General features: G+C 39.0%; 1 protein-coding gene across 1 annotated transcript in view; it reads right to left on the bottom strand.

Moving 5' to 3' along the window:
• The window catches only part of UNC79 (unc-79 homolog, NALCN channel complex subunit), a 104,655-nt gene that overhangs the window by 76,345 nt on the left and 12,299 nt on the right, over nucleotides 1-16,011 (bottom strand). The window contains 10 exon segments of the mRNA XM_056493611.1: nucleotides 788-959; nucleotides 1,919-2,148; nucleotides 3,190-3,218; nucleotides 4,366-4,406; nucleotides 5,583-5,671; nucleotides 7,463-7,527; nucleotides 9,041-9,170; nucleotides 9,789-9,844; nucleotides 11,117-11,209; nucleotides 14,048-14,218. Coding sequence (XP_056349586.1) covers nucleotides 788-959; nucleotides 1,919-2,148; nucleotides 3,190-3,218; nucleotides 4,366-4,406; nucleotides 5,583-5,671; nucleotides 7,463-7,527; nucleotides 9,041-9,170; nucleotides 9,789-9,844; nucleotides 11,117-11,209; nucleotides 14,048-14,218 — 1,076 coding nt within the window.

Here is a 16,011-nt window from a genome sequence, read left to right as displayed (position 1 = left end):
ACACCTACCACGACCCTGCCATCCAAAGATCTTATCTCTGTTTAAGTAATGGATGAGAGGTGCTGCTATTTGCCCACCTGTCACTGGGTGACTGAAGAGAGAGCATGAGAGGAAAGGTGGATTGGAAAGAGCCCGAGAAAGAGAATTCTCCTTAAGGAGAACTGCGGAATGCAGTTTCTGAGGATCTATCAGGCTGCAGCCTGGCCTGCTCATGAATAGCCAGCAGCAGTCCTGCTGTTTTGGAATAATCTCTGGTAGCTACTGTGGGGGTAGAACCAGCAGGGTTTCATTCTGTCAACCCACACCAGGTGAATGGAGTACACTGACTGACACAACTTGAACAAGCTGACTGCAAGAAGGAACAGCATCCCACTAAGAATCCTCCAGCCTATTCAGAGGTAAGAGAGAAAGCTCTGCTTCCAGAAAGCGATGTTGAAAGCTGGAAGGTGAAAAATAGATTTTTATGGGACTGTCTTTTAAAGTTAAAATAATGGCACTCACCAGAGAGCACCTGTGAACAGAAGCTGATGGCAAATACAAAGTCAAAAAACTGAGAGCGACTAATTCTGTTATACACTTTCTGGCAGACTCAGAGGCAGTCAGCAGCTCCACTCAAACTAGTTACAAAATCTCTGACAGTTTCACAAGACAAATTTTTGCTTACAAATCAGAATAAGTCTCCAACTAAAGCCAAGAAGTGAGAACAAAAAATAAAAATAGGTAAAACAAACTTCAGAAAGTAAAGGAGAGGCAACCAAGAATAGAGAAGAAACCAAGAATTTCTTACCAAGAACCATATACCAAACTGACTCAGGAGGCGCTGGTCATGCTTGTCATCATCTTTATTATCAAAGTCTGTGTTGTCCAGGGAGTGATGGGAAGAGGAAAGGCCCATCTGCCTCCTTCGGTTGAGTTCATGCTCCCTCTGCTCTGCATGAAACTCTGCTTCTTTCAGCAAGCTATAAAACAAGCTTGTGATCAGTGAATGCACCTTTCTAGCAGTGGATACAGGTATCAAGAGTAGCTAGATGTTAAGCCATATGGTGTCATCACTGTCCTGAAACAACACCAAATTGTGGGATTCCAGGCTGACTTCCTCATCAGGACAACACTCACACCTGAGCCATTCTCTGCTAAAGCAGCAGAAGTTCAGTTGCAGCGCATGTTTATTTTATTCAGTTTATTGTTAAAATGGTTTGTTCCTTTGTACCGCTATGTTTTCCCCAGTTGGTCTGTCCCCAAGTTGTATCCACACCTGAAACTGCCCTGCTTGGCATCACCTGCCCCTTGTCCATCACTGTAACCCTGCCCCTTGTTCCAGCACCTTCCCTGTCCATCACTGTAACCCTGCCCCTTGTTCCATCACCTTCCCTGTCAGTCTTACCCAGGGCCAATCCCTAGTTGTTCCACCCCTTTGGAAACCCGATGCCCCATTGACTCATGTGACCCTTTCTTCTCCCCCTGTTTCCCTCATTGGTTGTAACCCTGTAAGGCCTTGCCCTCACTCCTCCCCTAAGGACCCTTCATTGGTCAATTGTTGGTACCCACCCCTGATCTGCCCTTGTACTTAATGCTGAGCACAACAGCGCTCGCAGCTCTGTGTCCCTGAATGGTCCTGACTCAATGAACCCTTTGGAACCTCAGAAGAAGAGAGCCTCCCTTTCCTCCTTTACCCAATCCTCGACATGGGCCACACCAAAGAGCTACTAGCTCTTAAGGTTCTGCCTCCAGGAAATCTCTCCTTGAAGCAGTTCCCCACACCTGGCATGACAAAGAGCTAGCCTGGGCTCCCGTGACCCATGTCAGTGTCTCCTCTGAGATCATGCTGGTGAAACCAAAATCCCCCTGCACAAGTCCTGCAGGCACTTTCCACGAGAGCCTGCTCCTGCTCCTCGCAGGGATGGCTCAGGAGCCGTACCTGATGACAGCCTCCACCGTGCACACGAGCTCCTCGGCGCCGCACTCGCGCGTGTTGATGGGCGGGGGCGAGGTCTGGTACAGGTGTGTCTCTGCGGCCGCGCCCACCTCGCTGCTGTGGTGGTTCGAGTGGCACCTCTTGCAGTAGCGCACCGGCCTGTTGCCGTGGCGGCCGCAGCAGCCCGCCGAGAAGCAGGTGACAACAGCTCTTCTGACGTGGGAGCTGCAGTTCTGGAAAATAATAATGGGTTTATCAGGCCACAGGGATCAGGAAATGGAACTGGCAACAGGGACCAGAGTCAGCGCTAGGGAGCTGGCTCAAGGGGCAGCAATTCCCAAAATCACTCTTTGTAAGCACGATGGTGTGCAAACCTCCTGATGCCAAACATCACTGACCTTCCAGAAAGACAAGCTCAGGAGTAAATGCTGAGCCTGGACTTAAATGTCACAGTTGCTCCTCTTCTGAAACGCCAGACTGACATTTGAGTCATCAACCTCAACCTCCTGACTTGGAGCAACCTCTAAATTTTACACCTGCTTACCCTTCAGAAGGTCTTCTTAAGTTACAGGTAGCAACAGGTAGATCCTTAGGAGTGCAAAAACATGGTGCCACCATGCCACAGTTTATGCTATGTAAGGATTTGCCTTATCATAGGAAACTGTACAAGCCTTTGAAATAAGCACCTGACATTCCTGCCACCTAGTAATCCAACCCAACAGAAAAGCTTTCTTTACCACATGAGAACTAGAATATGTTATACACTGTATTCCTTGCTATTAAAACCTTATTAAAGCACATTAGCTGGTATGTACTGCAAGCAGATTCTTTTTGTTAGCAATCTTTTTACAGCCAAGCACTGAAGTTTCCAGTCCATGTATTTTAAAAAATACATATTTTTAAGTATGATTTTTACCCAATTTAGGATTAATCCAAGACTTCAAGAAGATGGGAAGATATATAAACACTTAGATTTAAAATTCATCTCTTGTTCTATTATCTTCATAAATAGAGTTCTAGAATACAAACAACTGCATAATTGCATTGCTTTATTAATTACCACTTAAACTGAAGCCTACAACTCACATAAACATTGTCAGTTTCAACAAAAAGAAACCTGCTGCTGCTGAATAATTTCCATCCACCAATAAATGCATTCATGAGTAAATTGTGAAGTTTTGGAATGGTACAGAGAAGAGCACACTACACAGTAATGGAATGACATTACACACAACATCAAATCATGCCCCATCACACAAATGGCTGAATCTTACCTTCTTCTGACATATAGCAGAAATTTCAGCTGTAAGGGGAAGGCATACAAAACATGAACACAAAGTGACCATCTTTCTGGGTTGCTATGGCAGCCATGGGAAAATGGACATCTTGCAAGAAGTCTCTGGGCTAAACTTGTGTTTCCAAATACAACTGAAACCCCTAAGCTGCATAAGTTAGGACACTTTGAAATGCAGTAAGAACCTTGGTGCATTAAGTGTGGTGTGCTCTGCAACCCATCCACCTTCTTTCTGCTTATGCTTCTGCCTCATCGACAGACCTGTAAAAGCACACCTTGTACACACTGTGGCATGTAGGGGACATGGCTCAGGTGGGCCTGCACTGCTTGTGAAAGCTCTTGGCATAAAAGAGATTATGGGTGTCGAAGCAGCCACTATGTCTGTGGCCCATAATTTCAGAGTGAAATGTTTGCAGATTCAACCTGTAAGCAGTAGCTATTTGATCTGTTGCCCTGGCAACATATGATTCAGTAATGATTGAAAAGAAGCGCTTCCCTTAAGTAATAAAAATATTCTTAATCTGGATAACATTTCAACTAAAAGCAGACAGCAAAAAAATCCTAACTGCTTAAGAATTTTCAGTTTGCAAAGCAAAGAGAGAGGCAGTGTCTTCATTCTATCCCTAGAGGGGTTAATTTAGACAACATGCTGATTAGTCTGTCAACACACTTTGTCTGCATTCCAGCAGATAACAAAATATCAGGTTTTGTCACTGGCCAAAGGACAATGATTGGATCGATGACTGGATTATTGAAAAATATTTTATGTCCTTCTCTGATATCCTTTGCAGTTTTTCAACAGCTTTTAGAGCTTTCAAATCAGACCCAGGTTACTATCCCCAATTTTTGGACAGCACTATGGGACACAAATACTTTTTAAAAACTTGGCTCCAATTGTGAATTCTTCAAGATTTGAAAATCTGTTCAATTGTCTCTGTTTTCTCACACATAAAGAGTTGCATAGTATTTCAGATAGAGGATTAGACAATTCTTCATAGTACTTTAAGGATTTAAAGTATTTAAAATAAAGTAGTTTGTACTTATTTGTACTACCAAACACTTTTGAACAGAATGCACCTGTTCAAGTATGGAAAAATATCAGCATAGCTTTGTACAACTATTATTAGTTTGTACCTACTCTTAAAATACCTCTTACCTTGTGGCAGAAGAACATCAATCAACCATTCACTGTGATCCCTGTAAAAATGTACATATATTTAGCTCTCTTTTTATACATATATATATATGTATAAGTGGATTTATTTTTGCACAGAGGAAATGTAGATAAATCAAAGTGATAGGAATACCATTATTCTGAAGCTGCTTTTTTCAAATGTAGTTTTGTAAATTGCAGACTGGTTTGTATTACATCCCTTTGTTGTGCTGTCTTACTGTAAATTACCACTTTGATGATGTTGGTCACCATGTTCAAGGCTTTCAAACATTACTTTTGAGACCTAAATTTATCAAATTAAAAGAGAGTGTGCTCTGAAAGTCTGACAGCTAAGAAATTACAGTGAAGAATAACAGATGAATGTAAAAAAGAAGCCAAAGTACCAGAACTGTTTTCTGTGAGTGTCCTTAGAAGCTATGCTTCTACCAAATTCAATTACTTTTTCCTGCAGCTTCAACTCAATGATGACTTAATAACCTCAGGTGAGATGTAATTGCTTTTCCCACAGCCAGTGTGATTTAAAGCTGTCTGAAACTGAGGAGAAAAACACTCCTTTAGGTTCTGACCAACCTGTAACCTTGTCCATTTGAAGTAACTACCAGCACTGTAAGTATTAGCAGATTTTGTATACTAATTGCAAACCAAAGTAACAATTTAAAGGTAAAAAAAGATAACCAAAACTGAAAACAAAGTAAGGTTATTTCATCTCAGAGTATATTCCTTCCAAGTACTGGCCAATTCTGGATCAATTTCTTTGATCTTTGCTGCTTCCTGGTATATTTTAGAGACTAATCTGAAATACATGTTACAAAACATTAGTGAAAGCTCTGTAAAAGAAGTTTGACTGTAATGTTCTGTTTTAAATGACAACTAATAGATAAGGACAAAAATGTTTCATAACCATAAGCTGGTTCATTAATGAGGCTTTCCTATCATAGTCAATGCACATAGCTCCCACAGTATCTATTCTTTTAGAGATCTCAAATTAAAAGCTCTGTTTGAGGTAGATGCAAATGCTGATTGTGTGGGGTAAACATCTGTAATCCTTATTCATGTTGAGTGGCAGTGTGCTCCATATATCTGAAGAGGTTTACCTATATGAATTACATGCTAATCATACTGCAGAAAAACAAAGCTTCAGAGTTCTGAACTCTAGAGTCTGACAGTATTTATCATTTTCCAGCTCTTGGTTTACCTACCCTGCAATTCTTTGGCTGCATTCTTCACAAAGATATAGGGGGGGTGGTTTATCACCCAAAGCCACTGACAGGGATGGGTCAATGCACATCTGAAACATGGAGAAGGAAAAGGATTAACATCTCTGTTCATTGAAGCTTGCTGAAAACATTCAACATGTTAAAGCTAGAACATAAAATATAACACAGCTTTGATATGTGTTAAGAGCATTTAGTATTCTGAAAGAAAATACACAGCACATGGCATACAAGATCTCAAACTGTTTCTAACAAAGATAGGGATGTGAGAGCCTGTAAAAAAATAGGACATGTTTCAGTACCAAGATTACCACTTTCTGAAAAACAAGTACATTTTGTTATATATTCACATCACACATTCATTGCTACTTTTTTTTTAATCCCCAAAGAAATAGTACTTAGAGGATCTATTGTTTAGGACAAGGTAACAGAAAGGTCTAGATTTTTCTCTCTCAAAAATGCCTCTTCCAGCAAAATCTAATTTTCAGTCATCACAGTTTTTAAGCATAGAGCACAACTGCAGTGACAGAACAAAGACTCACAGTTCCCTTGGCAACATAGGTCCAGACTTTGTCTTGCATTAGCTTTTATCCCTTCACATAAGTCAATTACAGAAAACAGTTACAGTTAACAGCCAGTTCCATACACATTTGTTCAAGTGTTTTGTACTAAGGAAACACTGAACAGTAGTATGTATACACTGTATCTTAACCACTCTGATCACTCTCACTCCCTTGGAGTGCAAGACTTTATTTATAAAGACAAATACCTCTTTGAATGTTTCTCATCTCTGTTAACCAAATCATCTATTTAGGACACAACAGGCTGCATTTTTCTGAGCGATGTCTTATCAAAACCAGTTCTGTCAAAATTAGGGTAACAGATCACTCAAAAATATTTAGGTATTTAATCTGCAAAGCTTGAAACTGTAGTTTTTAAATATTTTGCTCTTGTTGTGTTATTAGCCTGAATCTAGTGATGACTACATTACAGCATTTTTCCTGTGAGAGAGGAATCACTGAGATGACTGGAGTGGGCAGGAAGGTGGTCCCTTACAGGACTTCTAAGATGTGCCATCATTATGTCCTATCACAGCCTGTGGAAAAGGCTCACTGCAGAACTGTTTGACTGAAGAAATTATATTAGTATACAAATTGATGCCAGGAAAATAGGTTGTACCTACATATTTAACTAGATACAAATTAATTGATCAATACCCCTAACTGTGGTATGTTCTGAATTTGGGTTGCTCTTTTTGTCTCTGCTACCAGATTGTTCTGTGAGCCCAGTCAAACCTTTTCCATTTTTAATATGCCTGTAAACAGTTAAGAGAGAGTTTACCTTCCTCAAAGAGGGCTGCAGAAAAGTAAAGTTGTTGCTATTGGCTTTTTTTTTTTAGGACACATTCCAAGCAAAGGCTCATGACCAGAGTAGATGCATTGTATGAGCTCAATCAAGATACCAAGGTGAACATGTACCTACATAATTGAAATAATGTTTCCTGTACACAGTAGTTTTTGCATGTGTTTATTCACATACATGTGTTCATTCACATACATGTGTTCAAGAAAACATTTACATGCATTAGCCAGGAGCCAGCTTAGAATTTTATAAAGTGTTCTGCAACCATCACCACGTTTAATTTCAAGATTTCCCATGGTAGTTGCAGGAGAAACCTCATCTTGCTTTAGGCAGCCAAAGAACATATTCACAAAGGTGTGGCCCCCTTGGTCTCAAGAGACTTTGCTGTTCCCTTAGCACCTGCTTTTGGTCACCTGCACACCACCACAGCACATGGCTGGGGTCAAAGCACAACCTCCCCCACCCCGGACAGCTGGGTTTGGCCCCTAAAGTAACAGCAGTACCTTCACAGCTGGTTTGTTAATTGCATTATGGCATTCAATGTGCTGGCAATGAATAGGATTCCAGGCTGCAAAACCAAAACATGGCTGATTAATAACTGAGAACAGATATTGACATTCTTTGTATCTAGAGGTCTCAATTGAGAATCCTCTTGTACTAAGTACTATACAAATAGGAATATAATACCCATAGCCATTCCTCAGGAAGGAATAATTACAATAAACAACTTTGAACATAGAGGCCTCCTGCCTTATTTGCAATATAATTAAATGAACCATGGATTCAGTGAGAAAATGGAAAAAGTAAGACACAGACATTCCTGTTGCAGACTCATCTTGATCTCACCACCATCTTGAAATACTTAACTATCCTTCTACTCCAGAAGCAAGGTGGTAGGAGTAGCTGAGTAAATTCAATTACATTCCCAGGCAAAATGAAAACACAGCTATGACAAAGGAAAACTAGTCCAGTGGCAGAAGGAGCCGTAGCTGTGCAGTGACAAGAAGTAAATAACAAAGGGATGCTCAAATGGCATCACTTGGATGCTCTACAGGATGCCCCCTGGTCAAAATGCCATGCAGCTGCAGATAATACTCGTCCCATTCTGGGATATATTAGAAAAAAAGCCCAGTCTATCCAGTGCTAGTAACAGTTCAAAATGAACTCTCATCATCATTTTACAGACCTGCCTGTATGGAAGAAGTGATACAGAGCAGTACATGAAGAATTTTTCTTATTTTCTAAATAGTCAAGAAAACTTATCAACCCTTCAATGGAAGGCTTTAGAACAGATCAGACAAATTTCTAGTGGGAACATTCAGGCTGCACTTGAGTTGGTCTACAGGTCTTCTAAGGTTTCTTCCAACCCTTCATTTTCATAACTTAAAATGTTACATTCTGGTCCAGAAATGTTATAAGTGAACAAAACGTATGTCATGTGACAGAGATTATTTGAAACAGGTTGAGACAGACAAGCAGGAAAAGCAAGTGATGAGCTGTTGCTGGGCAGTCACCCCTGCTGCAGCACTATCCCATCAGTATCTCTGGGGAGTCTGGCAGAGGACTTTACACCATCCACCTACTCCAGCTGCATTCCTGACTTTGTCCCCATTTTAATCCTATAATCAACCTTGAGAATTTATTCATTACAGTAACTGCACTTGACATCACCTGACTTTTTTTGACAGTAACAGCCAGATAAGCTGTCTTAGCAACAGCAGCAATGTGAGCAGCTGGCACAACAAAAGCAACCAAAGCAATAACTGAAAGGAACATAAACCAGAACTGTTGGGAGGCCCAGGCAGCAGTTTCACAGACTAATTTTTACAAACACAATATTTAGTTCTTCTCCTGTTCAGGTTTAGTTAATATTGTAAGACAACATATTTACCAGCCACGATCTGAGTTTTTATTTTTCATAACATCTTTTGAAAATGCAGACAAATGGATATTGCATATTGTTATGAAAGCACAATTTATAAAACAAAAAAGTCAAAATACATCATAGAATTGCAAAAATATGACTTTAGCACTTCTCATCATTTATTTATTTTGGCTTATACAAAACCAGCTGCACTGACCTGTGTACTGCAGTCCTCTGTACTCACTGATTGCCCCAGGTGGTTTTAAATTGGGCCAATAGTGAAATAACATTTGTACTGCTGGAGGTTTAACTTGAGATGGTCCATAGGCTATTACATATAGCAAATCCTAAGGAAAGACATGTACAAAATGTTTATTTTTGCACAGTAACAAACTGCAATTCCATATATTGTACTTCTGTTCAAAGATAGCTGAACATACAAAATTAATACATTTCATGCCCTAAAAAACTTCCTTTTTATGCTCTTAGAGACAGATTAAATGACCAACTTCAATGCTTTTGAGTTTGATCAGAGCATGCAACAGCAACCACTCACCCCACATGCACTAACAGTTCAAAATGAATTCTCTGTCTAGCCATGGAGCAAAGAGGTGAGATACAGATAAATAACCAGATTCAGAGCAGATTCAGACAACAATACTCACAAATAGTTCTCGTGAAAGTCTAGTCCTACATGAACTGAGAAGTCTGCTCATTATTAAAATTTCATTGAAGCCACAACCACATAGTACTCAGGAAACAGAGCTCTGTTCTATAAAACGTAGAACTGCGTCTGTAAACTAAAAATTAGAGGGACCTTCCTCTCCATAATCCAGAGGGAGGACTGGATATAAAGATCATTTACAACTTCCTGGCATACAGTCAGTTCAGTTTTCAAGCCATCTGGTTTTTATTACTACCCAAGCACAGTCATTTCCACAAAGTATATATGATCATAAACTTACTTTCCATACTTCTTGCTTATATTTCATGAGGCATTCCAATAATTGGCAGTGATACACTGAGAGAGAAAAGACAGTATAGACTTAATGCAGACATGGAAACTCAGGTCACAGAAGTGATGTAATCAGCTAATTGGCTTTGCTTTGTCCATCCAAAACTCTCTGCCTCACTCAAATATTTTATATTTTAAAGGGCTCGCTAAAGAATCAGTGCCCTAAAAATCATCATAAAATATAAGAAATTGCATATTAGTAACATTTTCTGTCAAAAAAATGCAGGAAGATGATTACCATGAGGGTGCAGTTTTTTGCACAGCAATGGAGATCTTTTTCACACACATCTAGTTGAAAAATACCTGATGATTCACTAAAACTTTGTCCCTCTGTCACACTGTAAATGTGTATCTGGTCATTCATCTTGAGGCAGGAATGGAAGTCAAATATACCAATATATTATTCCCACATATACCAAAGGCTATAGGAGCCACTCTGTATCAAACAAACAGAGCCAAGTGAACTACTTTACATGTCTGACTTCCCAAAAACCACAGGGCAACATTTTTCTCTGACGGTTTGAAGACAGAAATCATAAAAAACAAAGACAGAACATTTAATGAAAAAAAACTTACTTCAGCAAACAGCTTTTAAAAATGGTGTTCTGCTTTTATTTACCTGTGTGAAGCAAGTCAGGATGATGTGACACTCCTCACACAATGCAGTGTGGGGTTCCTCCACACACACACCACCTACCCATTTACATAAGACAGCAGATAGTTGACAGCTGATGATCATGCAATTTAGCAGCTCATTGGGGTTAAATATTGTTTCAATTGGGTTCCCAATGGTTTAACAGGGACTGCCTCACTTTTCTTTAGCTATTTATAATTACATTTATCTTCTTTATACTTCCATTAAGTCTGCAGCCAGCATTGCCTGTCTTCTTTAGAAAGACAGTTGTGAATTCAGTGATATTTGAATCATAGTATAAGACAGTTACTATGAATTTCTGTAGTCAAGGTAAGTGGTATTTCTCTCCAACACAGACATTATATATATCAACAACACTACATTTCGATGTCAAGCATGAGTAGATCAGAGTCGCTAGTCCTGAGCCAAATTCTATTTCTTCATCACAAAGACAATTCTTATCTACATAATGATTATGTCCAGCATAATGTTCAGAAATCTCTCGGCTTTGACTAAAATAAATAATTTTTCATCCTGTGCCGGATAACACCAGTTTTTTCCCATCATGAAAACTTTTCTGATTGCATTTGACAATACTTCCTGACTGATAGTTTCAGAATGAATGATACTATGTTTACACATACCTGGGTTTGATGTGTACTGCATTGCAATCATCAGCATTGATGATGCAGACAAATTGACATGTGCTGGAACACCTTCTCGTTTTGAAGATCCCACTTAAAAGAAAGGAAAAAATAAATAAATTTTCTATTATAATAAAAAAATCAGGTGAGAATAGCATGTAACTGATTCCAACTCATGGAGATAAAATTTCTAAGGTGCCATGTCATGAAAACAAACAAACAAACAAACAAAAAACCCTAAAAAACTAGGAACACTCTGTAGTGGGGGGTGAACCACCTTTTCTGGTGGAAGGGAGAGATGGCTAGGTATTGATCCACAGAGCATGCACCTGGATTTCCAGATCAGTGCAACTTCATCCCTAAAACTGCATCAACCAGGTGCCTGCTCAGGCTCTTCAGAACCCACAGAAAAAATAACACCACTTGTAGGGCCAAGGGCACCTAGGCCTTGGACTGTAGGAAGGTAAAGAGGAACTGGAGGGTAAGGAATCAAGAACAAATGGGAAGCTGTTGAGGTGTGCTGAGGAAGGGCTGGGGCTGGTGATAGCTGCTGGTGTAGGGCACAGATTACTTCTCAGGGAGCATCTGCTAGGAGTCAAGTTACAGCTACATACCAGAAACATCAGTCCCATTGTTATGTGAACTGTGCTGAGATAATGATGAACAACTCCACTCAGTATCTTTTACCTCACACAGAAATTGGGTGGAGTTCCTCCTGGTCTCCCATAAAGTGAGTTACTATTAAATGGTACACATTTGGAAAAACCCTGCAGAACTTTTAAGGCAACATGGCTTTGAAGGTAAGCTCCTACACAGAGATGTCACAAGTATTTTTCCACCCTCATTTTCCCAAGCCTGGCTGCCAGACCCAAATACCAAGCATTTGGGATAGAAGCACAGAACTGTAGCTACCAGCTCAGTGAGCTGTTTTCATCCCTCCCATCTGGCTCTCCAACTGCTTAGATAATTTTTTGCATCCTCCCTTTTGGTTTGAATCAGAACTAAACACTAAGGGAAGGAAAGGTTCTGCACTTGCCTTGCAAAGGAGCATATAATTCCCAGCAGGGAAAGACAAGGAGACTAATTAAAAGAACACTCAAATAGAAATGAAGGAGGGAAGAGAAAATGGAGAATTTCTCCCTGTCTGTACTCCATATGACCCAACATTACTATGGCTCTCTTCGCTGCACTTCATTCATTTATTCTTGAATCTTATCCACACAAATAAGTGCCCTTAAATTATTACAGAAAGGTGTATTCTTATGGATTTAAATTGGAAAATACTTGGCAGCTCTAATTGGGCAATTAAACAGCCATCAGCAAAAAAGTAGGACACAGTACTAGATCAGTAAACTTAAAAAGCAGCAGACTGGTTTCATACAGAAATCTCACCAAAACTGATAGAGAAGAAAGCCAGCATGACAAATGCAAATGCAAGGATGAAATCTCTGTCAAGGGCAGATGGGGAACAGCATCTATTTAAGTAAACCAGGGATTTGACTCAACCAGTTCTTCTGAGACACAGTTCTACAGATCCGAGGACAGACAGGTTAAGTCAGCACCTTCAGCTGTTCTTTAACAGGTTACAGCAGTGGGAAAAGAAGTTGCTCAATGGAATATTCTGTTCTTAACCCAAAAAGGACCTATTGAACATACATATGAAATACATCTTAGCAATTTTGATTTGCACACTGTCATTAGACGTGCCAAAGTTAATGGAGAAAACCTCATTACAATGTATTAAAAATTAGTATTTTACATGGGAAAACTGAGGTCCAGGAGAGTTAGGGGACTTTTCCAAGATCATTGACTGGTCAAATCAGAAAAGACAGGTGATAAATTTGCATTAAATATTAATCTCAAAATACTGGACTATACTTCTTTCAGCATCTTCTGCATGCTTAAATGACATTATTCTTGATCTCTGTACAAAAGCTGTTCATATTTTTCCACAAATATTGGGAATACAGAGGCAAGACGAGATATTCTCACAAAACCACAAAATGGCTGATGTTAAAAGGGACCTCTAGTGATTATCTTGGCCAATTCCTCTGCTCAAAGGAAGGCAACTAGAGCAGGCACCCAGGGCTAATTGTGTTTCGAGCATCTGCTGGGATGCAGAATCTGGAACTGCTCTGGCAAACTGTTCCAGTGTTTGGTCACACAAACTAAAAAGCTTGTTGGTTAAAACTGACCTATTATTTACCCTAATGATTCTCTATGCAGAAGATGGTTATGTTTCTCATTACTGCTGAAGTCCTATCAAGCTTTTTGTCAGGTACATGGACAAGCATTCAGAACACACCTCAATATCCACACTGTGCAGGGACTGTGAAGTTAAGTAATCACATCTTCACAGAGGGGAAAAGAAAGAAGAGGAAAAAAGGCAGGGACCATCAGATTCAGTTCGAACTCTTATGAATAGGAGACATTACAGGCTATTCAGTACATTACAGCTATTTAGTACAGAACTCAGAGAGAAAGTGCCAAGACGACTGAGAGGTAGAAAATCAGAAATTCACAACATCGTAACATTGAGGAAAAAATCATACTTGTACATCCAGATACAGTCCAGATGCAAAAATTATGCATGCTGCTATTGCATCTATTATTTCAGGAGCAGTTTGCCCATTGATGCTGTACTCAAAACTTCCACTGCTGGCACTGAAAATTCTATGAGTCTGAAAACAGTGACTTCTTAAATAAACATCACACTTTAAATGAAGGAAGAATTCACAGCAAAACACAGTGCAATAAATAAATTAAAATTATAGAGCTATTTCCCTTTGAAAAACAGTCACATTAAATTATTTTATGTATGTAAGTAGATTGATGTTCCATTACAATTCAATGACAGTTCAAACTTTGACTCGTACAGTCTGATACTATTATGTGCCAAGACAAAACAATACTAGAATAAGTTCTACTTACATATAGCCATAGGCAGAAAAGATGTGCTGAGATACTCTATAATATCCTTGTGCAGAAATGGAGGAAAGGTAGCTAATGTTGAAATCATTGTATAGGGTAAAGTACTCAAAATATCATCACTGAGAAAAGGAAGTAAGCATGTAGTAGTGTAAAAAATTGACTGCCCAAGATCTGTTGAATAAAATGAAACAAATATAGAATCATTACAATGAAAACATAATTATGACTATGTACTCTCTTGTTTATAAAACTAAAAAATATATTATATTTAAATTCCAGCTTTCCTCTCAAAGTAATTTGGGAAGATAGTCACTGTAGACAAGTGAGCTCACCCCCAATTTTAAGTCCCTCCTAAATAGAGGGAAACAGCTGCTGAACACTACTCCAAAGAGTCTAAAGGGAGTAGGAAAGCTACAGCCTATAAAATAATCGATTAAAATCAATGTTGATTTTAATCATACGGTGATTGATGTATGATGGCTTAAATTTAAGCAGAGATATTACAAGAATCAGAATTTGAAATGCACATTCTATTGAAGGCCAGATTTTGCAAAAAGCATTCTAGTCTTCATCAGTCATATTAAAATAAGAACTTTATCTTAATTGCCCCCAAGAGTTCTGAAAACTGCCTCACACATATTGACTACAGGATATGTCACTGTATTTTTCAAACCACATGTGATTAAACTACAGATCTTGATTTCCAGGGAAACCATTGAGGCCAAAAGTGGCCAGAGCTTAAATGACAGGAATATTTATCAAGATTTTCTATGCTTACTCTAATAAATCATATTGTAACTCTTTGGAAAGGACACTAAATAACTGTGCAACATTTTAAGATCCAAAGGGAAGGCATAGTTTATTGTCTATCTGGGCACTGTGGAATAATCTTTATACTCTCTCCCAAATGAGAAAGTGAGCTGGTGCCCATAATTCCCTTACAAAGGTTACAGCACTCAGTGAACCTGAGTATGAGCCTGCATAACAATCCAAAGACATCAGAAGGCTTTCCTCACACATTTTTTAATTATTCCCCAGCCTTAAGTACATGACACCTAAAAAACTGCTGTGATTTAAAACTGTCTCTAAAGCACAGAGAGGTCTGCAGCTGTAAACATCCTGGGTCATGGCAAAAATTAAAAACTGACACTCCATTTCAGTGATTCTGGCCAGCCTTCTGTGCAAGAGTCTAAAGTCTTCTATGCAGACCCTCAAGGCTACAGAGTGCTTTTTTCTTTCAATACATATTCACCAGCTAAGTACAGTCTTTTACAGCCAGATGGGGCCAAAGCTCAGGACTGCCTTGCACAGCAGTTGTACTTACCCAAACAACACGGATTGTTCCGACAAAAAAAAATATACATTTCTTTTAATCAATCACTAGGCTGAGAAAGAAATAAATAACAAGTTCTATGGCAAAATTTAATTCTCTACACAAAAAATCATACAAAAAAGCAAGCAATCTCCCCTTGCCCCAAGCATGAGTCAACCAAATTATTCCTGGCACATATTTATCTAAAACATTCTTAAAAACCTGCAAGACAGTTCACTCCTTCTCCTGTCAATTCATCCTAATGCTTAATCACCTTTAAAATATAAGAATATTTTTTATTAAAAAAATTTCCATTGCTGCTATTTAAGTGTTTAACTTATCCTCATCAACTATAACCAAAAATAGATTGGTTTTGTTTATTTCTTCTCACAGCAACCTTTACATATTTTCATATGATAATCACATCTCCCTTCCATTTTTGTCTAAAATTTTTCTGGTTTTCTCTCACTGTTCATATTTTCTAGAAGTCAAATCATTCTTGTTTTTTCCTGGACTATTCATAAACAGTACATGTTTTTCTTGAAGCTAGATAGACTAAGCTGAAAATTGTACTCCAGCTGAGGCTTTGCTAAGGCTGTTAGAATAATAAACATAATGCTTTGGGTGTCTCATACATTAAAAAAATGTTTAC

The sequence above is a fragment of the Oenanthe melanoleuca genome, chromosome 5, assembly GCF_029582105.1.
Source record: "Oenanthe melanoleuca isolate GR-GAL-2019-014 chromosome 5, OMel1.0, whole genome shotgun sequence".
Classification (NCBI taxonomy): Eukaryota; Metazoa; Chordata; class Aves; order Passeriformes; family Muscicapidae; genus Oenanthe; species Oenanthe melanoleuca.
Note: the sequence above shows the minus strand (reverse complement) of the source record. Positions and strands in the feature narration are given on the sequence as shown.